The sequence below is a fragment of the Schistocerca nitens genome, unplaced genomic scaffold, assembly GCF_023898315.1.
Source record: "Schistocerca nitens isolate TAMUIC-IGC-003100 unplaced genomic scaffold, iqSchNite1.1 HiC_scaffold_466, whole genome shotgun sequence".
NCBI lineage: Eukaryota > Metazoa > Arthropoda > Insecta > Orthoptera > Acrididae > Schistocerca > Schistocerca nitens.
Window position 1 is genome coordinate 1,610,765 of NW_026045999.1, and position 25,605 is coordinate 1,636,369.

The 25,605-nt window shown below is 42.9% G+C and overlaps 1 protein-coding gene and 1 non-coding gene across 2 annotated transcripts in view; both read left to right on the forward strand.

Annotated features, from left to right (window-relative positions):
• Positions 1 to 25,605, forward strand: part of LOC126232193 (period circadian protein-like) — a 169,700-nt gene that overhangs the window by 84,417 nt on the left and 59,678 nt on the right. Inside the window, exons 6-13 of the mRNA XM_049942490.1 lie at positions 862 to 1,051; positions 3,612 to 3,854; positions 7,747 to 7,938; positions 11,759 to 11,913; positions 15,037 to 15,150; positions 18,940 to 19,104; positions 19,187 to 19,305; positions 23,486 to 23,620. Coding sequence (XP_049798447.1) covers positions 862 to 1,051; positions 3,612 to 3,854; positions 7,747 to 7,938; positions 11,759 to 11,913; positions 15,037 to 15,150; positions 18,940 to 19,104; positions 19,187 to 19,305; positions 23,486 to 23,620 — 1,313 coding nt within the window. The remainder of the gene's footprint in view (positions 1 to 861; positions 1,052 to 3,611; positions 3,855 to 7,746; positions 7,939 to 11,758; positions 11,914 to 15,036; positions 15,151 to 18,939; positions 19,105 to 19,186; positions 19,306 to 23,485; positions 23,621 to 25,605) is intronic.
• On the forward strand, positions 1,597 to 1,671 carry Trnas-aga (transfer RNA serine (anticodon AGA)). The gene has a single exon. It is a non-coding gene; the product is annotated as a tRNA-Ser (tRNA).

Below are 25,605 nucleotides of genomic sequence, written 5' to 3' on the forward strand. Positions count from 1 at the left end.
AAATAAGCAAGAAAAGCTGATCATTCCACTGGGTTTTCTTTTCTGCTTTGGTTTTTTGTATGTAGTAATTTTCTCGCAGTGTTAGGGGATGACGTTTACTGTCGGTTCTAATTATTTTTGTGCCTTCTCTAGAGGTTAGTTTGTGACTGCGTTCTCTTGGGCGCTGTGCAGATGTGGAGTGGTTTGTCCCATAGTTACAAAAACAAATATTTTTGTAGTGTTGGCAGAAGAGCCAACACTGTTTTTCTAGAGGAGGCCGAAATGCACGCGTTTAATTACACGCTGACTGGCGTGAGGTCTGGAACAGGACAATATCTTGAGAATTGCAAATAAAGTACGTAGTTGATATAATACTTAACTTTAATCCACAATTGTAGAACATCACTCTTGATGATACATGCTTCACATAATAAATATCAATTGAATACGGCGCCTTGCTAGGTCGTAGCAAATGTAGCTGAAGGCTATGCTAACTATCGTCTCGGCAAATGAGAGCGCAATTTGTCAGTGAACCTTTCCTAGCAACGTCGGCTGTACAACTGGGGCGAGTGCCAGTACGTCTCTCTAGACCTGCCGTGTGGTGGCGCTCGGTCTGCAATCACTGACAGTGGCGACACGCGGGTCCGACGTATACTACCGGACCGCGGCCGATTTAAAGGCTACCACCTAGCAAGTGTGGTGTCTGGCGGTGACACCACATTTTTGTGCTTTCTGCAGATGATGAGCACACAAAGAAACTTGTTAAACTACACAGCGTTTGCTGAAAATAAAATTTATTTAGGGGATTTTTTTTTTTTTTAATTTTAATCGAGAGTTCGTTACATCTGCTGTTTTGGTAATGAGTACACCTGTGCCCCGCAGGACGAGTTAACGGTGGTGGTGTCGATGCAGGATGGCGCCGTCATCTACACGTCTCCGTCCATCACACAGGCGCTGTCTTTCCCACGTGACATGTGGGTCGGCAAGTCCTTCATCGACTACGTGCACCCTGACGACCGGCTGGCCCTCATACAGAACATCACTTCAGGCGTCGCACTGCCTCGCCGCAAGGGTGAGTAAATTCGCATTGCATGTGTACAGTCTCTGAAAGTCCGTTTCATAATCTGGAACTGAAAACAACGTGGAGCAAACTTATGACAGTTGCATGTGCGACACCTTTGGTTACTGCTTAAAGTGAGAGATACTCTCAACTCCGAAGACAGTAAAAATATTTTAAGGAACAATACACTGAAGACAATGTTAAGTGTATTTACAGTGCTCCTCATGGGAAATGATATTGACTTGTTTGTTTAAAAGAAAGACAGAAGAATGTACTTTGTGCACAAGATCTGCACTCCAGAATAAAATTTTCGCTCTGCAGCACAGTGTGCACTGATATGAAACTTCCTGGCAAATTAAAACTGTCTACCTGACTGAGTCTCAAACTCGGGACCTTTGCCTATTTAAGGGTAAGTGCTCTACCGACTTTGAGTCTCGATCTGGCACACAATTTTAATCTGCTGGGAAGTTTCATATCAGCGCACACCCTGCTGCAGAGTGAAAATTTCATTCTGAAAGCATCCCTGAGGTTGTGGCTAAACCACGGGGCGTGAGTCGTGCTTGGGTAGCTCAGTTGGTAGAGCACTTGCCCAAGAAAGGCAAAGGTCCCGAGTTCGAGTCTCGGCCCGGCACACAATTTTAATCTGCCAGAAGTTTCAATAGAGGACTTGCTCGAGAAAGGCAAAGGTCCCAAGTTTGTGTCTCGGTCTGGCACAGAGTTCGAATCTGCCAGGAAGTTTCAAGAACTGCACTCTTCATCGTCTATAGATAAGAGTGATGTTCTTTTATGGGAATTGATTGTCTTTGTGAGGTTATTTTGTAGTAAAATTGTAGTGGCTTGTATGAACTGTTTTTTCATGCAGATAGATGATTTTGAATTAATCTGTGAATCCACAGTTGTGTTGGTCATGAGCCAGAACTAAACTTCCTGGTTAGTAAATAAATACGTATCATCATTTTATGTATAAAAATTATTCATATTTTCAGCTAATTTTCGTATAAAACAATGTGGAAAATAACGAAACATCTGCTTCCAGGCACGAGCTTTGACATGCGATGTTATCAAGGTGGCAGATTAAGGCTCACCATCTCTATCCAGTATGGTGGGCATATTGTCAAATATACAGCACAACTAACAAAATGAAAACAAATTGAAAATTTAATCATAATCAGAATGCTTTTTATGGGTGGACACTAGCGGATACGTAGCCCCGAAAATTTCTGTCTGTGAAGTAACTTCTTTACGATGTTGGAGAACTTAACCTGTTAATGATTGATTTCACAGACGTAAATCGGATTTATTTATCTTCTCATAGTCATAATCACAACATAAATGGTGCTAGTGTAATCCATAGTGCGAAAAATGGTGCATTTAAGTGTTTCAAATGTTTTGAAGCACCAGGCAACCGTTCTCGATAATTGAATTGCTGGCCACTAGTTGTTGAGTCGACTTTCTTCTTCAATGAGTGCATTGATACACAGGGCACAGCATACCTGGTTGTTCACTTACAGTTCCCTTCTTGTTAAATGGAGAACTGTCTCCTCCAAACCAAAGACTTTTTTTTTTTAAAAGAAAAAGAGCACCAGTCATACTAATTTGAAGAAGAACATGGAACTAATGGGACCCTTGCAGGAATTAGGAGGTTTGCCTGGAGAGAAACAGATGACGTTCTTAACCTAATGCATGCACTCAAATAAAAAATCAATAACACAAACATTATATAAGGGCCATAGGAGACCACACAATTTGGAACTTCCTGGCAGATTAAAACTGTGTGCTGGACCGAGACTCGAACTCGGGACCTCTGCCTTTCGCAGGCAAGTGCTCTACCACTGAGCTACCCAAGCATGACTCACGCCCCGTCCTCACAGCTTTACTTCTGCCAGTACCTCGTTTCCTACCGAGGTACTGGCAGAAGTAAAGCTGTGAGGACAGGACGTGAGTCATGCTTAGATAGCTCAGTGGCAGAGCACTTGCCCGCGAAAGGCAGAGGTCCTGAGTTCGAGTCTCGGTCTGGCACACAGTTTTAATCTGCCAAGAAGTTTCATATCAGCGCACACTCCAGTGCAGAGTGAAAATTTCACTCTGGAAACACCCCAGGCTGTCGCTAAGGCATGCCTCTGCAATATCCTTTCTTTCAGGAGTGCTAGTTCTGCGAGATTCGCAGGAGAGCTTCTGTAAAGTTTGGAAGGTAGGAGATGAGGTACTGGCAGAAGTAAAGCTGGGAGGACGGGGCGCGAGTCGTGCTTGGGTAGCTCAGTGGTAGAGTACTTGCCTGCGAAAGGCAAAGGTCCCGAGTTCGAGTCTCGGTCCGGCACACCGTTTTAATCTGCCGGGAAGTTTCATATCAGCGCACACACTGCTGCAGAGTGAAAAATCTCATTCTGCACACAGTTTGGTTTTGTCACTTTCAGTTAATGTATTTAAGTAAACTGAGCCGTGCAATATCAGCGAGTGAGTAAATTTCCAAACAGCAGAGAAATCCAAATCTCGCTGCAGATTCTGGCTTCACTAAACCTTCAGATTAGTCAGTGCATTAAATCTAGGCTGAGAGAGTTCTCACATGTCGCAGGGGGCAGCAGCGAGTCGTCCGCCAAGGCCCCGTCGCAGGCACCGCTGTTCTGCCGGCTGCGGCGCTACCCGTCGCTGCGTGACGGCTTCGCCGTGGCGGAGCGCCGGCTGGTGCACCGGCCCTTCTCTCTGCAGCTCTCCTTCTACGAGCTGCCCGCCTCCGCCTCCGGGGGCGCGCCCGCCGCCCTGCCCCCCGGCGTGCTCCTCACCGTCACCGCCACAGCCGTCTGCTCGGCCTACACCCGTGAGTCGAACCTCTGCGCTCTTTTATCTCGGTGCACTTGCAGCTGCCTGTTACGAACTTTCCTCCTGTAATTGCAATACGTGCTGTACACGAGTTTAATTACCTACTGAACTGAGAATGTCAGGTAGTACGATCTACACGATGAACTCGAACTTCACCGACAAGATTCCAAAGATTTTTCTTGGGAATTTTCTGAGTATTTTGTGTAAGGGACCCGTGTTAGAGAATAATTGGATTTCATTTTATTTCTTACCTCCGTTTATCTTAATGTTGCACTGAAAAATCTACACAAAATTTTAAATCTCAATGGTATGCACTGTGTGTTTCGGTTGGAAACAAACTAGCTATATTCGGCCACGGTACTCGATGTTGACAACTATAATGCCTACTGTATTTGCCGTCACACCTGTATTCGGTACTTCTTAGTTATGTTTTCAGTTCGTTTTTCCAGCAGTGTGAGTTGTATGTTAACAGAGGTGCATAGTGGCGTGGGTAGACCTACCAGTAAAAAATTGCAGGTACAAACTTGCTGTGATGGTGGTGATGATGATGATGTTTGGTTTGTGGGGCGCTCAACTGTACAGTCGTCAGCACCCGTACAAAGTCCCAATTTTTACACACTCCAGTTTTTACACACTCCAGTTTTTACACACTCCAGTTTTTACACACTCCAGTTTTTTCACACTCCAGTTTTTTCACACTCCAGTTGTTTCACATCCCAATTGTTTCACACCCCAATTTTTTCACACTCCAAGTAGCCACTGCCACGAATGATGATGATGATGATGAAATGATGGGGAAAAGACAAACACCCAGTCCCCGGGCAGAGAAAATCCCCGACCCGGCCGGGAATCGAACCCGGGCCCTCGAGATCCAGAGGCGGCAACGCTAGCCGCTAGACTGAGAGCTGCGGACACAAAACTGCTGTGATGTGGCCGTTGTCGCTTGCAGGAACAGATCGGGATATCGTTGTCATTCTGCTCTGTCTTTGTATTCAATAGATATACACAAGAGGTGCGTGTCAGTCATCTCTTCACCAGTAAACCTGTACGTACTGTCGTGTCACTGTTAATGTACAACTCACACTACCAGAAAAAACAAACCCCGAGGCAGAACCGAGCAGTAGGCCTAATATGCGTGAGCTTGAGGATGAAGAGGAAGTGGGCATTACTGTTGTCAACAGCAAGCAGTGAAAGTGAGTGGATCGTGTCACCTGAGCTATAACTGTTGTGCAGGTGCTGCAACCACCACCCCTCCAACAGTCGTAGTTTCACAATCACCATCACCATTGTTCCTCTTTCACCACCACTACCACACCACTAGCATAACCATCACCCATTTGACCATCATCTATTTTGTGCTATGAGGGGTGTTCAGAAGAACGAACATACAAAACAACACTGTGGGTATAATTGAAGTCTTTATTCAAAAATAATCACCAGAGACTTGAGCACAACTATCCCTCTGTTTCACAAGCCGAAGGATTGCCTGTTGCAACATGTCCGGGCTGTAGGGCAGATGCCCGAGCAGCTCCCACTTGAACTTGGCCGTTACACTACGTGTGACCTCAGAGACGCGTGGACACACATTATCGTGGAGTCGAATTGCTCCCTCTGTGGGAAGCTCAGGCTGTTTGCTCTTGACAGACTTGTGTAGACTACAGTGTGTCTCACAATACGAGTCAGTGTTATAGGTTTATCCGTGCTTGAGGAATTCGATGAGTATCGGACCTCGGATGTCAAATAGGCGTTGAGCATCGTCTTGTCTTCTGAAGGCACAGCTTTAAATTTCTTAGGGGGAGGTGTGGCACATGTTTCCTTTGCACGCTGTCCTGCTTCGTCTCTGCCTCCAAGTGACATCACCAGTGACTGCTCGCTCCTGAAAAGTAGGGTCTTCACGCTACTGGAACAGATATTACAGTACTAGCCCCGTATAAAATACCTTTTGACATTTGCTGAGCCCACCGTGTGCACTCCTTCTTGTAACCCAACCTGTCGTGCACAATTGTCCTCACTGTTCCGACACTGGCCCCCCACCATCACTGCCAACATTTGCACCGAGACGTGCCAGTCGCTGTTCGTCACGTCGTTCACCTTGTCGATAAGTTTGGCCTCGATTTTGTGTTTGCGTAGCCTGGCCTCGGGTCATCACTAAAATGCTCCTGGCCTCCTCTGGATGCACAGTCTCCCCCGTATACAGCCACAGTCTGTCAGTGAATATTGCCCTGTTTAACACCTTCCACAGTCAGAAATCTTGCTGCTTCTCAGTCATTGGATTTTGCATTGTAAACACCAATATGTCCTCAGGCTTATACTGCTTTGTCAGATAGATGTAACAAGCTACCTGCTTCTCTCTTGCACCACGTGCCCATTCGTGTGCACGACCACAACAAAGACTACATTGGTGTCCCTAGATGTCTCACTACATCATCTCAAAGTGGCATACACAAATTTCAATCAGTTCGGTCGTTACGATATTTCTTACTTTTTAATTTTAACACTACATATATTATAATCATTACCATATATACAACATCCTCTACCAAACCTCCATTTTGACAGTTGCCACCCATTCCGTATCAAACGGTCACTTCCCTACAGCTTAGGTCTTCGTGGCAAATCTGCTCCAGTCCTGAATCCCTGAACCATTACACCAATAATCTGAAAACAGCTTTCACATCCCGCAACTACCCTCCCGACCTGGTACAGAAGCAAATAACCAGAGCCACTTCCTCATCCCCCCAAACCCAGAACCTCCCACAGAAGAACCACAAAAGTGCCCCACTTGTGATAGGATACTTTCTGGGACTGGGTCAGACTCTGAATGTGGCTCTCCAGCAGGGATACAACTTCCTCAAATCCTGCCCTGAAATGAGATCCATCCTTCACGAAATCCTCCCCACTCCACCAAGAGTGTCTTTCCGCTGTCCACCTAACCTTCGTAACCTCTTAGTTCATCCGTATGAAATCCCCAAACCACCTTCCCTACCCTCTGGCTCCTACCCTTGTAACCGCCCCCGGTGTAAGACCTGTCCCGTGCACCCTCCCACTACCACCTACTCCAGTCCTGTAACCCGGAAGGTGTACACGATCAAAGGCAGAGCCACGTGTGAAAGCACCCACGTGATTTACCAACTGACCTGCCTACACTGTGATGCATTCTATGTGGGAATAACCAGCAACAAACTGTCCATTCGCATGAATGGACACAGGCAGACAGTGTTTGTTGGTAATGAGGATCACCCTGTGGCTAAACATGCCTCGGTGCATGGCCAGCACATCTCGGCACAGTGTTACACCGTCCGGGTTATCTGGATACTTCCCACTAACACCGACCTATCCGAACTCCGGAGATGGGAACTTGCCCTTCAATATATCCTCACTTCCCGTTACCCACCGGGCCTCAACCTCCGCTAATTTCAAGTTGCTGCCACTCGTACCTCACCTGTCATTCGACAACATCTCTGCCTCTGTACTTCCGCCTCGACTGACATCTCTGCCCAAACTCTTTGTCTTTAAATATGTCTGCTTGTGTCTGTATATGTGCAGCTGGATATGTGTGTGTGTGTGTGTGTGTGTGTGTGCGAGTGTATACCTGTCCTTTTTTCCCCCTAAGGTAAGTCTTTCCACTCCCGGGATTGGAATGACTCCTTACCCTCTCCCTTAAAACCCACATCCTTTCATCTTTTCCTCTCCTTTCTGATGAAGCAACCTTGGGTTGCGAAAGCTTGAAATTTGTGTGTGTGTTTGTGTGTTTTCTATTGTCTCCATCAACAGACCATCGCTTTCATTTGGTATGTTACAGCATCTTTGTTTTTTATATAGATAAATACTTTTTGTAGACATTTCAGTCTAGAGAGGTACTCGTGACTGTGGCGGTATCTCTGTCGCAGGGCCGGACGAGAAGCCGGCGGGCGGCAACAGGTTCTCGACACGCCACCAGGCGGACGGGAAGCTGACGCACGTGGACGGCGAGGCGGTGTCGCTGCTAGGCTACCTGCCGCAGCAGCTGCTGGGGCGGCCCGTCTTCGACATCTACCACCCGGCCGACCTGCGTGGCCTGCAGCGCGTCTACCGGCAGCTGGGTGAGTCTCCCGCCACGTGCTTTTACAGGTCGACACTGTGCTTCCCGCATTGACGCACTTTGCATGTGGGGCTTGCTGACTGGTGTCGGTACTGCAACATTCTGCCAAGTGCTTCGTGCCAAATAATCTGCTGCTGAACTCTGTGGTGACTTGTGGGGTCTCCTGCCGTGTCCTGTTCTGCTAATTGGGCAATTAGTTAGGCACAGATGAAGACAGTTGTCAGATGTACCCAAATACAAGTGGCGTCTACCCTGTTCTTTCACACCCTAAATTCGTGTGACATCGAGGCCAGAGACACTTGTCAGTTTTGTGGCACTGACTGTTGCTGTTAAAGAGGAGAAAGTTCTGACAAGGGAACCTCCCCATCGCACCTCCCTCAGATTTAGTTATAAGTTGGCACAGTGGGTAGGCCTCGAAAAACTGAACAGAGATCAATTGAGAAAACAGGAAGAAGTTGTGTGGAACTATGAAAAAAATAAGCAAAATATACAAATTGAGTAGTCCATACGCAAGATACGCAACGTCAAGGATAATGTAAGCGTAGGAGTGCCGGGGTCCCGTGGTTAGCGTGAGCAGCTGCGGAACGAGAGGTCCTCGGTTCATTTCTTCCCTGGAGTGAAAAGTTTACTTTCTTTATTTTCGCAAAGTTATGATCTGTCCGTTCGTTCATTGACGTCTCTGTTCACTGCAATAAGTTTAGTGTCTGTGTTTTGCGACCGCACCGCAAAACTATACGATTAGTAGACGAAAGGACGTGCCTCTCCAATGGGAACCGAAAACATTTGATCGCAAGGTCACAGGTCAACCGGTTCCTCCACAGGAAAACATGTCTGATATATTCTGTACGAGACTGGTGACAGCATGTGCGTCAGATGACAGGAATATGTTGTCGACCCACCTAACTTGTACACTTGGCGAATGGATAAAAAGATTCTTCTACCTTGCCTGCTTTAGGTTTTCTTGTGGATGTGATAATCACTCCCAAAAAAGTGATGAAAACATAAGATTTTGTCACATAAACTGAAAATAAAAAATTAAATTTTTCACTCGAGGGAAGACTTGAACCAAGGACCTCCGTTCCGCATATGCTCACGCTAACCACGGGACCACTGCGCCCCTGAGCTCACGTCGTTCTTGATGTTACATATCTTGCGCATGGACTGCTCAGTTTGTATACTTTGCTTATTTTTTTCATAGTTCCACACAACTTCTTCCTGTTTTCTCAATTGTTCCGTGTTCAGTTTTCAAGGCCTATCCACTGTGCCAACTTATAACTAAATCTGAGGGGGGTGCGATGGGGAGGTTCCCTTGTGAGCAGATGATAATAGAACACGACAGAGATGCTGAATAGAAACATGATTGAAGTCTCCAAATGGAACAACAGTAATCAGAAATGTCTTTAACATGATACGAGAAGACAATGAAAATTTACTAAGAGAAACAGTTGAAAAAAATGAGATGGCACAGTAATTAAAACAGAAAGAGATTGAGCAAACAATCAAAGATTTCTTTGTAAGTTTGTGTAATTCAAAAGATAAATCAGAAACGTGTAAGTAATAATGAAGATAATGGTATCCCAGAAATAACACCAGTTGTTCAGTGTGTGAAGCGTGGCTGGGAAAAGGTGAGGTTACAATGGCAACAATTTCAACCGGAGCAGAAGTCATTAAATGGTAACTGCAAAAAATATTTACAGCACGTTTGCAAAGGAAGACAGTTCTTCAAAAACAGAACAGCACTTTAATTACTCTACTTGAAGAGAAAGCAGATTAAAATAACATAAAAACTGTACCCCATTAGCATCATCTCTTTTATCTGCAGTTGAGATGGAGGATACAGAAAAGGATGTTAGGTTTCATTCATTCATTTGTATGGGATTCATAGATTCTGGGAGTGCTTTTCACTCAGTTTTAAATAAATAGGCATCAACAGCCCTCGAGAAACGAGGCTTCAGTGTTGTCAACGATACCTCGCTGATTAATGTATACTAGACTATAACAAACTATGGACTGTAAGATGCACCTTAATTTTTAAGCAAGTTTTTAAAAAAGATTAACATTTTTACCATTTTTATTATTAAGAGTGCAAAGCCCAACTAAAAAAAATTCTTAGTTTATAAAACTGAACTGACCTTTAAAATTTTTGAAAATCATCATCTCAACTTTCTTCTTCTTCTTTTTTCTCTTTGTCACACCATATGACTGTATTTTTTTCCCCCCATTACGAAACTAGCCACTAACAAAAATATTGTACTGTTACCGCCAAATAGCTTTCAGTTCAAGTTCACTGGCACCATAGACTGCAATGACACGTCATAGGCTAGACAGTGTGATCTGGGTTTGTGATGTAGGGGTAGCAGGGAGTCAGCGTTAGCAAGCTTGTGAATCCCCACAGCTCATGTTCATCACATCGGTGCACTACCACTGCCTGTTGAATCCGGTGTTGCCAGATAGAGATAAATTTCCTGCGTCATCAAGTATATCACCATTTTTAATACTGGTGGGAATTTTAAATCAAACACTGGACACGTTTATATTAATTTTGAGTATAACAGGCACCTGAATTTTGGAGGCAATTTTTCGAATAAAAGTCTGTAAAGTACAGTATGTTGAAGAAACGGCATCCATTAGATTTCACTAATGTACCGGTAATGAAAAACACAAAATAAGGGGACTCTGAAGTAGGGGGATCCACATCACCAAAAGTATTCATAGCAGCCCTCTAAGAAGCATTTAAATCCTTAAATTAACATTGTAATTCTATCAGAGACAGCAAAAGGTTTGGAAAACCAGTTGATCAGAATTGATAGTGTCTTGAAAAGAGTTCATAAGATAACATCAACAAAAGTAAAGTAAGGTTAGCGGAATGTAGTCGAATTAAATCAGACAGTACTAAAGAAATTAGATAGTAAAAGTAGTAGATGAGTGTTGCTATTTGTACTGCAAAATATATGATGGTGGACAAAGTAGAGGGTCTGGCAACTGAAATGAAAGCATTTCTGGAAATTTGTTATTGTCTGATATAAATTTGAGTGTCACGAATCTTTTCTGAACGTATTTGTCTGAAGTATAGCCACGTAAGGAAATGCAGCGCGGGTGATTAACAGTTTAGACAAGAAGAGAACTGAGGCTTTTGAAATATGATGCTATAGAGATGTGCTGAAGGTTAGATGGGTAGATCGTGTAACTGATGAGGAGGGGCTGAATCAAGTTGGAGAAAAAAGGAATTTACATCACAACTTGACTAAAAGAAGAGATTGGTTGACTGGGCACATTATGAGCCATTAAGGAATTTTGGTAATTTTATAGATTTAGAAAAGGCTTTTGACAGAGTTCAGTGGAACACGATGACGGATATCCTGAAGAGGAAAGGAGTAGATTGGAAAGAGAGACGACTGATACAGAATCTATATTTACACCAGAAAGTAAGGATAAGGATTGGAAATGAAATGTCAGAAGGAAGCAGCATTGGACGAGGTGTCAGACAAGGTTGTTGCCTTTCCCCACTGTTGTTTAACGTATACCTTGAAGAGATTATTGCGAAAAGCTTAGATGGGAAAAGGGGAATATGTATTGGTGGATAGAGAATAGAATGTATAAGATTTGCTGATGACATGGTATTAGTGGCAGAAAGTGAGCGGACAGTGAATAACATGCTCAGAGATCTGAAGAGATCTGAAGTTGCCATTATATGTGTCGAATTGGTTCCCTTAAGAATGATATGTCAAATTCTGTGTGGGTAATCGAAACGGAGTGCTTAATGAATGGATGTAAGGTGTGGACCTCTACGATGTCATTTTGAGCTCGACTTCGTTCCACAGTGAGCAAAGAGTGCGAGTCGACGCTGCACGGGGAGCCGTACCGGCTCCGTGCCCACAATGGCTGCTACGCGCGAGTCCGTACCGAGTGGTCCAGCTTTGTCAACCCCTGGACCAAGCGGCTGGAGTTTGTCATCGGGCAGCACTGCGTCCTGCAGGTAATGTCAGCTCACCTCTTCTCATAGTGTTGACACAGCTCAGGTGACAGATGAACAGGCCCCTAACTGGGTCATATTGCTTGAAGTTGCACAGACTTTTATTGTGCATTTTGAAACAAGCAGTAATGACCTTTTAGCTGCAGAAGTATACATTAAGGTGATTCACAGAATAGAGTAGAGTGTGTAAAATTTCTTGGGGTATAGCTGGATAACAAACTAAATTGGAATCAACTAATCAGGAAGCTCATTTCAGCGTGTTATGCCCTTAGAAGTATCTCTCGTTGTATTGACCTAAAGACGAGTTTTTTTTCCTGCTTGTTATCTTATGCAATTATCTTTTAAGGCAGTCCATCTAGAGTAAATAAAGTGTTTGTTCAGCAGAAGAATATTATATAAAGTAGAGAGTGATACATTGTGCAGAAGCCTTTTTAAAGAGTCTTGGAATCTGTACATAAAAATGTAATACTTTCCTTTGTAAACGCACTATATGTCATCAGTCTTTGTATCATTTGCATCTTATTTTATCTGTATTTGCAACATTCAGTTGCCACCTGGCAATGTCCTAAGAAAGTCAGTTTGCGACCAAATAAGCAATATTTTGCAGAACTTTAGAAAGTGTTTCCTGTTTAATATGTTGTCATTGACAGAAAACACAAGTAAATAAAGAAGACAAACCACCACAGTTGTATCATCAAAGGAATTTATTTAAAGTGACTAGTTTCACTAGAACACTTAACGGCATGCTCAGGTCCACTAAAACCAAAGGAGTACTTTTTTATTCCTTGGCCTGTGTATCACAGATATAGTACTAGTTGCTGTGGATTACATACATCAGTAGTGTGTGCTGTACAAAGTATTTGGCAGTGGTGACAGCACATCGTAGAGAGCATACACTTCTGGTGTATGCAACCAATGACAACTAGTATTATATGTGTTCTATGATACACGGGCCATGAAATGAAAGTACTTTTTTGGTTTTAGTGAGTTTTAGTGGACCTGAAGATGCCACAAGTGTTCTGCTGAAACTAGTAATTTTAAATAAATTCCTGTGTACGATACAGCTCTGGTGGTTCATTTTCTTTATTTGTATCGTCAGATGGTGTCCCACATCCATGAGAATGATGAGACTTCCACAAGTTGAAAATGAAAGTGTATGTGGTAATATCATGAAATGAAATGATTCACTGAGCTTTAATCTAACACAGAAAGAAGTGAAGTATTCAGAATTTGATGGATAGTGAAATTAACTTCGAGTGCAAACTAACATAATATTTGTTGGCCACTCCACCAACTCCATAGAATAATTTCTGAAGGTATAATATAAGTGTACATAATTGGGGAGGAGTGGGGTATGTGGTAGAGAGAGAGAGAGAGAGAGAGAGAGAGAGAGAGAGAGAGAGCACAAAAACACAGACCCAATAAATTGTATGTGTGAGATATTGGTGTACCATGTTGTTTGTGAAAGTGGTGTATAGTCTTGTTTACTAGACATGAGTGTGAGTCATTCCCCAGTTTCAGTACAGTGTCATAATTAAAAACCTCTAGTGTAAAAAGAAAAAGAAAGTTGTATAAAATAATTGTGCAGCATTATGTCATATTATTCATTGAGGAAATTTATTGTAATTACACTTCTCACCATTAAAATTGCTACACCAAGAAGAAATGCAGATGATAAACGGGTATTCATTGGGCAGATGTATTATACTAGAACTGACGTGATTACATTTAGACGCAATATGGGTCCATAGATCCTGAGAAATTAGTACGCAGAACAATTGCCTCTGGCCATAATAACGGCCTTGCTATGCCTGGGCATTGAGTCAAACAGAACTCGGATGGCGTGCACAGGTACAGCTGCCCGTGTAGCTTCAACACGATACCACAGTTCATCCAGAGTAGTGACTGACGTCTTGTGACGAGACAGTTGCCCAGCCACCATTGACCACACGTTTTCAATTGGTGAGAGATCTGGAGAATATGTTGGCCAGGGCAGTAGTCGAACATTTTCTGTATCCAGAAAGGCCCCTACAGTACCTGCAACATGCGGTCGTGCATTATCCTGCTGAAATGTAGGGTTTCGCAGGGATCGAATGAAGGGTAGAGCCATGGGTCGTAACACATCTGAAATGTAACGTCCACTGTTCAAAGTGCCGTCAACGCAAACAAGAGGTGACCGAGACGTGTAACCAGTGGCACCCCATACCATCACGCCAGTATGGCGATGACGAATACATCCTTCCAATGTGCGTTCACCGCGATCTCGCCAGACACGGATGCGACCATCGTGATGCCATAAACAGAACCTCGATTCATCTGAAAAAATGACGTTTTGCCATTCGTGCACCCAGGTTTGTCATCAAGTACACCATTGCAGGCACTCCTGTCTGTGATGCAGCGTCAAGCGTAACCGCACCCACGGTCTCCGAGCTGATAGTCCGTGCTGCTGGAAACATTGTCGAACTGTATGTGCAGATGGTTGTTGTCTTGCAAACGTCCCCATCCATTGACTCAGGGATCGAGACATGGTTGCACGATACATTACAGCCGTGCGGATGAGATGCCTGTCATCTCGACTGCTAGTGATACGAGGCCGTTGGGATCCAGCACGGCGTTCCGTATTACCCTCCTGAACCCACCGATTCCATATTCTGCTAACAGTCACTGGATCTGGACCAACGCGAGCAGGAATGTCGTGATACAATAAACCGCAATCGTGATAGGCTACAATCCAACCCTTATCAGAGTCGGAAACGTGATGGTACGCATTTCTCCTCCTTACACGAGGCATCACAACAACGTTTCACCAGGCAATGCCGGTCAACTGCTGTTTGTATATGAGAAATCGGTTGGAAACTTTCCTCATGTCAGCACGTTGTAGGTGTCGCCACCGGCGCCAACCTTGTGTGAATGCTCTGAAAAGCTAATTATTTGCATATCACAGCATCTTGTTCCTGTCGGTTAAATTTCGCGTGTGTAGCACGTCACCTTCGTGGTGTAGCAATTTTAATGGTGAGTAGTGTATAAAAAGGAGTCATTCCATAGCGTAGTGAGAGGTTGCAACTGTGTACTAATGAACATATAATTAGCGAACTGTGTGTGTGACTGAGAGGCGTGTGCTTGCAGGGTCCGAGCTGGCCAGACGTGTTTGCGGAGGCTCAAGACGAGGAGATGTTTGGTGAGGAGCTGCTGCAGGAGAGCAAGGCCGTCCAGAAGGAGATCCTGCAGGTGCTGCAGGAGGTGAGGCGAGGCGTAGTGTGCAGCCGGGACCAGACTCTGTCCCGTCTCTGGCTTCCAGACACCGCGGCATTCTGTTGTCGTCATGTCTTGTGTGCAGGTGGTTGGAGACCAGTAAAGAATCACTGAGAGGGTGTCGTATTTCATCCACGGCTATAGACGACTCTTTTATTCTGCCACTGCGTTTTGTGCATTGCGCCATTGTCAGGTACAAATTGTTGGTGCTGCATGTACCATTGCTACTTCATCACAATATTAAAAAAAAGTAAGAAGTACTTCAAAATTAATTATCACAGGTAACGTGATTTTTATTAGGCTGGTGCATAAGTTCGTAGCATTTTTGTATTGGGTGCTGATATTCTGGGTGCTATGGGTTTATTAGAACTACTGACAGCCTTGGGAGAGCCAGTCCTGACAAAACTCTACCATCTGGTGAGCAAGATGTATGAGACAGGCGAAATTCCCTCAGACTTCAAGAAGAATATAATAATTCCAATCCCAAAGATAGCAGGAGTTGACAGATATGAAAATTACTGAACTATCAGTTTAATAAGTCACAGATGCAAAATACTAATGTGAATTCTTTACGGAGGAATGGAAAAAACTGGTAGAACCTGACGTCGGGGAAGATCAGTTTGGATTCCGTAGAAACGTTGGAACACGTAAGGCAATACTGACCCTACGACTTATCTTAGAAGAAAAATTAAGGAAAGGCAAACCTAAATTTCTAGCATTTTTAGACCCGAGAAAGCTTTTGACAATGTTGACTGGAATACTCTCTTTCAAATTCTCAAGGTGGCAGGGGTAAATTACAGGGAGCGAAAGGCTATTTACAATTTGTACAGAAAGCAGATGGCAGTTATAGGAGTTGAGGGTCATGAAAGGGAAGCAGTGGTTGGGAAGGGAGTGAGACAGGGTTGTAGCCTCTCCCCGATGCTATTCAATCTGTATATTGAGCAAGCAGTGAAGGAAACAAAAGAAAAGTTCAGAGTAGGCATTAAAATCCACAGAGAAGAAATAAAAACTTTGAGGTTCGCCGATGACGTTGTAATTCTGTCAGAGACAGCAAAGGACTTGGAAGAGCAGTTGAACGGAGTGGACAGTGTCTTGAAAGGAGGGTATAAGATGAACCTCAACAAAATCAAAATGAGAATAATGGAATGTAGTCAAATTAAATCGGGCGATGCTGAGGGAATTAGATTAGGAAATGAGACACTTAAAGTAGTAAAGGAGTTTTGCTATTTGGGGAGCAAAATAACTGATGATGGTCGAAGTAGAGAGGATATAAAATGTATACTGGCAATGGCAAGGAAAGCGTTTCTTAAGAAGAGGAATTTCTTAACATCGAGTATAGATTTATGTGTCAGGAAGTCGTTTCTGAAAGTATCTGTATGGAGTGTAGCCGTGTATGGAAGTGAAACATGGACGATAAATAGTTTGGACAAGAAGAGAATAGAAGCTTTCGAAATGTGGTGCTACCGAAGAATGCTGAAGATTAGATGTGTAGATGACGTGACTAATGAGGAGGTATTGAATAGAATTGGGGAGAAGAGGAGTTTGTGGCACAACTTGACTAGAAGAAGGGACCGGTTGGTAGGACATGTTCTGAGGCATCAAGGGATCAGCGATTTAGTATTGGAGGGCAGCGTGGAGGGTAAAAATCATAGAGGGAGACCAAGAGATGAATACACTAAGCAGATGTAGAAGGATGTAGGTTGCAGTAGGTACTGGGAGATGAAGAAGCTTGCACAGGATAGGGTAGCATGGAGAGCTGCATCAAACCAGTCTCAGGACTGAAGACCACAACAACAACAACAACAACAACAACAACAACATGAGTTTATTTACCGATTGTCATTTTTTATTTGTAGTTCACTGTTGCTATTTGAGTTTACATTTTGTCATTTGGAGATAGTGAGTGGAGCTGTGGATGGTTAGAAAATGCGGTGCCAAGTGGTCAAATTGGAACATTTCTGAGATATTCTTCTGTTCGGGTTCAGTAGAGGGGTGACAGCAGCGGAGGCAGCCAGAAATATTTGTGCCGTGTATGGGGGTAATGTCAGTGGTCAGAGCATGAAAAAAAAATGGTTTTCTCTTTTTAAGGAGGATCATTTTGATGTGAGTGACTCTCCACATTCAAGAAGGCTTTAGGGTTTGATGAAGATCATTTCAACACATTACCCCACAGTGATCCATATTGGTGTACTCAAGAACTGACAGACGTGATGGGCTGTGATATTTCCATCACGAGACATTTGCATGCAGTTGGTAAGGTTCAGATTTCGATGTATGGGTACAACGTGCTCTAAACCAAAAGCACAAAAATCAGCAGGTGGCCATATGTGCATGTCTGCTCGCTTGTCATCAATTAGCTCGTGTTAATACACTTATCACACTGTTTAAGACGAGGCATTCATTGCTCTCGTGGAAAAATGTTTGCAATCATCTACAGAACCATAGTTGTACCAGGCATGCACCTCTTCATCCAAAGCAAATCAGTGGCCACAAGTGTGTTTCTTCAGGGCTCCAAAAGTGTAGAAACCAAATGGGGAGAGATCGAGACTGTATGTGGGTAGGCCCACGTGTTGCCAAAGTTGTTTAGAGTATGCTGCAGATGTTTCACTGGGAAGCTCTCGCACACCCTCGATACGGTCCTTGTATCTCCCCGTGCAATTCCCATATTTCTGGAGCCCTGAAGAAAGACGTTTGTGGCCATCGATTTGCTTTGGAGGAAGAGGTGTACACCTGGGTAATTACTTTACAAATGTTAAACAGTTTACTTACTTTTTCCCATCACTCTCGTTTTCATGTGACTGCCCCTTATACATCCCCACAATGCCAGTGAAACAAGTGGCGATGCTATAGGTTAAATACTTGGTCTGGGTATCAAGATGAGTAGGTTGAGGGTCTCTTTAACAAAAGTAACAAAACACTGTTTCGTACAGTTTGTCCTTTAACATGCAAGGAGAAACTTATTCTCTTCAGATCAGTCCAAAGTCACAAAAGGCTACATAGTGTACCCCAGTTCCGTAGCAATCTGTTTGAAAAATGAGATTTCTGTTTAGTTAATTTACAAGTAATTTGTTAATAATTTTACGTTCGTAATCATCGTGTACAAGTCTTGACAGTTTCTTTTTCATTGGAAGAGGGGTGAGGGGGCACTTTCTCAAAATTTCCGGTAATATTGATTATAATTCAGATTTGGTTCATAGGTTTTCTTTTTATAAAATGTCATTAATTTTTCATTATTATTTGGCTTTCAACCCTCACATGAAAACAGTGATTTCACATTGATTTAAATTCATAGTCATTTTAGTTTCTATACAAAAAGTCACAGTTTTTGTAATATTTTAGAGCTTATGTTACATAAACAGTGAGTGCCCCACACTTGAGTGTTTCTGTGAAACATTATTAATTTCACCAACCACAAAATCTAACCATAAAACTGAAGCTAAATCCTTCAGTTAGCAATGATTTACTCAAAACTGTACAAGAATGCCAAAAATCCACAAGAGACGAACTATAGCTCTGGAAATTGACATCGGATCCTCCACCATATGTAATGTCGAACACATCACTGTGACATGACAAGAGGGAGATACAGTTCACAAGACACTGCACGGATATAAGCTGTAATTGTCAATCCACTTCTGTCTGGCATATCCTGTCTCCAATCTTAATTCAGTATTTAATCCTTAGTACACTGTTTCCCATCTTCTCGTCTCTGCGTTTGTCCCATTTCCCTCACAGCTGTTCCGTATTGAGGCCGATACATCTGTGTCTTCCGTGCAGGAGGTGTGCCGCGGCGAGCCCGGCACGGACAGGCGCGACATCTCCAAGCGCTGCAAGGACCTCGCCAGCTTCATGGAGTCGCTCATTGGCGAGATTGGCAAGCCCGAGTTGCGTGTCGATCGGGCCGCTGCCGCCACTGCCAACCGGATGAGAGCCAGCTTCTCTGTAAGTGCCGCCACTCATCCGTAGCAAACTCTCGACCTGCAGGCAGGTGCGTACGCCGCCACTGACGAGCTTCTGCCCACAGGAACGCAGCTCTGTGACGTTGGGCGAGATATCGCCACACCGCGACTACTATGACAGCAAGTCGTCGTCAGAGACGCCGCCCAGCTACAACCAGCTCAACTACGACGACAACATCCAGAGGTGCGTAGTGTGGCTGGGTTGTTTCTCTGCTTCCGGGATCTGTTCTGGATGTAGAAATACAGCTTCAATGAGTTGTTGACAGTATCGCAAAAGCTCTTGCAACTAAATTGGACCAGGAATTTACCTTCAGGAGGTGATACTTGCAGAACTGCTGATAGCCATACAAAAGTAAAATTGACATAATGTCTAGCTTCCGGATCTAAAAGACCCTTCCTAAGGGAGGAGATAGGGGTATTTTGGAAAAGGATAAAAGGAAAGGGCAAGTCACTCCGACCCCAGGATGGCAGGGTCCCAACTGAAGTGAGGACAAGGGAAGATTGACATGAAGGATGAGGCACAAGAGAGAGTAGGTCAGAGACAATATTTTCACAAGTCTGTACGGTGTCTGTATATGAATGTCAGTTACTTGTGCTGCGTTACTTAGTGATCATTAAGTCCCATAAAAAGGCTGCCCTTCCTTTAAAACAAATAAGGTCCAATTAAAGTGATGTAATGCAATCTTGACTATTCTCAGTTACAGTTCTTCAGGCACCCACACATGAGTAGCGAAATATTTTTAGTATTGGCTATTGCTTAACTTGCCCCCTTTTTTAGTTCAGTTTGAATCACCCTAATATAATTTAGTTTTTTTTCTGATTAGCAAGATATAAACCCATTCTTGTGTATTCTTCCATAAAGTTATTATACTGCATTGTGGCCTTGTAACACCACAGTATCACAAATAAAAATTAAAAAAAAAAAAAAAGGTAACAGAATGACAAGCACCTGCCCTCAAAGATGTTCATGCAAGTTACCTTCTATGACCTGAAAATAATTAATTAAATAAAAGAGTGGTTTGTTTATGAACATCTACTTCTTACAGAAGTGGTTTTGATGAAAAGTTGTTTGATTTAGGCACAAGAATATTCAGTTTAATTACTCCCACATAAAGCAATCTGATAGGCCTCGGGCTGATCAGTTCTGCTATCTTACAAAATTGTACATCAGTTAATTAAATTGTGAAAGGTGTTAATTTGAAATAAAGTGTCAGATTTGCATTGACTGTACAATTATTTTTGTACCTTGAGAATACAAAAGTTTTACACACGCCAAAGTTATTAAGGTTACTCGAAACACATTCTGCTCTCAGCACAATCACTTAAAGACCAGTTGTTTAATATATGTTCTAGGAGCGTGGAAGATGCAAAACTTACCGTGAATGAAATACTGACTCGCTAAACCTATTTCTGAATTAAATGCAATTCATAAATTGCACAGAATCTGCCCCATGAAATCGCAATTGCAAAAACCACTCTCCTGTAGCATTTAATGTCTGATCCAGATAAATCTTGGTAAGACAGCATAGTTTGCACACACTTAGTAACGGAAAAATGTTATCTTCCAATCCAGAATAGATGTATGAGAGGAGATTTATATTTCAGTGAAGTACTTCACACATACAAACCATTTCTGCTTTTGTATATGTCTCTCTCTCTCTCTCTCTGCCTCTCTCATTATGTATACAGAGTGAATCAAAAAGGACTTCACAACTTTGAAATGATATAGAATATTATTGAGACAATTTACAGAATTGGTAGATGTAATTTTGTAGCAGACAACCCCAAGTTTGATTTACATACTGCATCAGTACCCCATTCCGCCATCAGGAGTACCAGCATAATACACAACTAAATTGACTACTTTCACTGGAATTACAATGAAATGAGCACCCTTAGCTGCTTACAGGCGTTGACATACGTCAACGGGGACAGATGAAAATGTGTGCCCCGACCGGGACTCGAACCCGGGATGTCCTGCTTACGTGGCAGACGCTTTATCCATCTGAGCCACCGAGGACACAGAGGATAGCGAGACTGCAGGAATTTATCTCTGGCACGCCTCCCGCGAAACCCACATTCTCAACGTATTGTCGCGCACTACATTCGTAGTGCCCCCGCCCATTATATCGGACATCTCCGAAAGAGCAGATACCATCATAGTATATACATAGTTAAGGCTCACCGGCCACTTGACCATCTTCTTCTTCTGTGGGAATGCACAAACAGTGCCCGAACTCTTACGGGAATCGGCAATGCGCCGCCAGTAATGAGTATAATGGGCGGGGGCACTACGAATGTAGTGTGGGTCAATACGTTGAGAATGTGGGTTTCGCGGGAGGCGTGCCAGAGATAAATACCTGCAGTCGCGCCGTTCTTGTGCCCTCGGTGGCTCAGACAGATAGAGTGTCTGCCACGTAAGCAGGAGATCCCGGGTTCGAGTCCCGGTCGGGGCACACATTTTCATCTATCCCCGTTGACGCATGTCGACGCCTGTAAGCAGCTAAGGGTGTTCATTTCATTGTAATTTCATTCTAATGTCCGAAAGAACAGATACCGTTTTAGTAAATACTTTCACTGGTGTGGAGTGTGCTCACTCTGTATTTCTGTTTCACGAAACAAACTCTGCAACAACAATTCATTGTAAATTTCACACCAGAAGAACCTTCGAGCAGGCCTACAAGAACTTTGTCGAGACAGGTTGTTCACTGCGACATTATAAATCACCAGGTCACCTGCACATTGATGATTATGTCGAACAAGTTAGGGTGACACATCTGGATTTCTTTGTCCGGGGTTTCATTAAAGACCGTATGTATGTTCCTCCCATACCGAACAATTAAGTTGACTTGAAAAATTGAATCTACACTGCCATTGCACGAGTTATGTTCGATTTGCTGCAACGAGCGTGAAAAGAAATTGATTACCATTCAGATATTTGCTGAACAATTTCAGGTTGTTTGCTACAAAATGATACATATACTGATTCTGTAAGTTATCTCTATAAATTTCTATATCATTCCAAAATTGGAAAGTCCTTTTTGTCTCACATTGTATACGCAGCTCCTTTCAATAGCACACCATTTCACACTGTAAGAAAGTAAAGCTTTTCTCTACCATAGGGTTGCAATGAATAGGAAGCATGCACAGACTTTGTTTTCTTTCGAAACTTGCACATACGTGCTTATCATCTACGTGCCCTCACCCCTCGTCGACATGCCCCAAAGAACTTCAGCAGAGAAACTGACGCTATAGATGCCACAGGAAAAGGTCATCAGTGAGTTCAGAGATAATGGCAAAAGTTTCTCACGAATAAGTGACACGTGATACACTGAATCTATGGAAGTTGGCAAATATGCATATATAACAGACAGTTTTTAAGTTGGTGCCTGAAACCAGGTCCCCTCTCCCCAATATTCTCCCAACACCACCCCTGCCACTTTCCATAACCCTCCTAACCTCCGTAATGTACTTTTCGAGCCGTTTAATGTGCCCAAACCATTAGGGGTACCCGAGCCACTCACGTTGTTTATTGAGTAACTTGGGTTGACTGCACAGAATTTTCTATACGCAAGATCGTCCCTAAACTGTCTGGGTGCATGAGTGGACACTGAAAAACTGTCCGTCTTATGGACACCCAGTACCCAATTGCTGAGCGTACTGTGTAGCATGACATGAGGTATATGAAAGTGCAGTCCAGCAGTCATTGTCATAGTTAATAACTGCAGAGTATTGTGAGGTCTGCAGGTCTCCCTTACATGCGTAAAACTGATGCATAAACAGAAGAATTCGTCAGTTGTTGAAATCAAAATTCTGTGTGATGGCTTTTGACAGTTGAATTTTTTGTTGTTTTTATAAACCCATAACTCGACAACAGTGCCACGTGTTATTCTGAGGTGCTTTCGGTTATTGAATATTTTCAGATGAGTCTGTTTACAAATTATTTCCAAAATTTTAGTGTGAAGTTCTACCACCACAAAAATTTGTGAAGTTTGACCAAAAATCCTGCAGATTGCTTGATTTTACATGTACATTTAGTATGAAAAAATCGGTTCTCAGTGGATTTTGCACAATTTCATGATGCTCAAGAACAAGCTCGTGTATGGAAATGCTCAAAAAATTTGATTGAGGAAGTCCGAAATCTGCATAGAATGTTGTGACACGAGACAAAACTATTACAGTTTGGCTGCGTAAGGTAACTGATGTCCAGACACTGACATTTAAATGCTGTAAGTGTAAAGAAAATCGAAGAGGCGTGTTCCGTAAGGTCTGAGAGTTAGAAAAGTTTTTTGGCTATCTTCGATGTCCCCTATCTGGTGCCTTCTCTTCGGAGTAGCGATTGTGACAGTATTGTACACCCACAGGTTCTTCGAGAGCAAACCGAAGACGATCCCGTCAGACGATTCCGGTGAGCGGCTGATGGCATTGGAGCCGACCAGCCGCAGCACTGACGAAGACACCAAGGCTGCCGCCGCTACCAACGACAGCCGTGCCACCAGGTAACGCCTTGCAAGCTTGCTCATCTGGGCACAGTGTGATGTTTTATGATGGTAGTAACAAAAATAGTACTTTTGAGGCCTCATTGGACCACTTTAGTCAAACATTAAAAACATGAAAAAGCAAAACAGATATTCACTCTGGAAATTGTGTATTTTACATGTGAGAGACCAATACATCTCTCTGATAACCCATTATAAAAAAACATTTAAGAAAGGGAAAACGGTAGAAGTTATAAAATGTAGTAAATAAAGTGGGTGTGCTACCTAATTTCATTATTGCATACTTAATTCTGTGACACCACATACTTAACTTTGCGATTAGTGTGCTTAATTCCATGACAATTTTCTTTTGAATTGTTAAAGTTGACTGAATGTGCTTTTAATTCATTTTCAGCATCAGTGTCGCTTTCACTAAGATTTGCACAAATATTACACAAAAATGCCACAGCATTGGGTGAAGTGATGGACTGCCAACTTTCATGGAACCATTGCAGACAAAGCACTTTTGTTGTTTCCGTAGCTGTAGGTCTCATTACAAGTGGTACAGATGTCGTCATTTCTTTTGTTCTTTATTTATGTTTTCCCGTGGACATTAATTTCACTGTGCTACATTGGTTAGTGGCGTATTCAATTGATGTTCAGGCCAAACACGATTTCTTGCATTTGTATTATGAAATTAACTAATTTAACTAAGGGCAAACAGCCTACCTATTTTACAAATGGCCACATTATATTTGTCAACATCACTGTGGTCTACATAGTCTTGTAAAGTACTCCATGGAATGGAGGAATGTTTAGCAGCTTTTCTATGTTGACCACTTTTCTTCCGAAACCTTCTGAAGTGGTCCACAAAGGTCATTAGTTGAATAAGATTCTCTTCTCTTGCTCTTATAATCCATTTTTGCTTGTCCTTCTTTGCACATTTGCGTAGAGATGGAGCCATCATTTCTGGAATGGACACAAAACTTAGAGCTGTTGTCGTTTTCCTAAGTGAACGATTCAGTAAATAAGGCATTTAAATCCAACTATGATGACTAAAATTATGAGTATGTTCCATAGGTAATACAATCAATTATAAGTGTCTGACTTGTTACTTGAACAACTTACCGTAATGAACCCATATTGCTGGATCAGTGCAGCAAACAATGTGCTTCCCTTCGCACAACAAAAATGAACTACCTGTTCCGCACAGAGCGTTCATTCCCGACTAGAATGTCTTTCCTGTGTGAAGACATTCCTGCCATTTGTTGAGGATAGTTTAAAGTGTGTGTAGAAGGCCTGCCTTACTTACACACTAAGAGTGTCTGTTATTATGAAATAATGTATGTCATGGAGTTAGGTACATTTACCCTATAGGGAGCAAAATGTTGTGTACAACTTCTAAGGAAACCAGACATAAGGTCCTTGAGTCTGTTGACATGAAAGGCAGGTAGCAGTTCATGAGACAGTGAGACAGACTTGTAAACTATCCCTCATGTTATTCACTGTCTGTGTTCAGGATATAGGAAAGGAAACCAAGGAGGAATAACAAAGAGAAGTCGAGAGACAATAAATAAAAACTCCTAGTCTTGTCAGTGGAGGCAAAGAAGTTTTGAGATCACGTTAAAACGATGGACACTGTCTTGAAAACAGGTTGTAAAATGAATAACAATAAAAATACAGCAAGGTTAATGGAATGCAGCTGAATTAAGTTGTTGTTGTCATCACTTCTGAGACTGGTTCAGTGTAGCCCTTCACACAAGTCTATCCTGGGCAAGCCTGTTCAACAGTGCATAACTACTGCAGCATACATCCACTTGAAGCTGCTCACTGTATTCAGGTGAATACCCTTCACACATCCCTCCATTACGAAACTGATGATTCCTTGATGTCTCAATATGCCTCCTAACAACTGATCCATTCTTTTCAGTCAAGTAGTGTCACAAATTTCTTCCCCAGTTTGTTTCACTATTTCTTCGTTAGTTATTTGATCTACCATTTCAGTC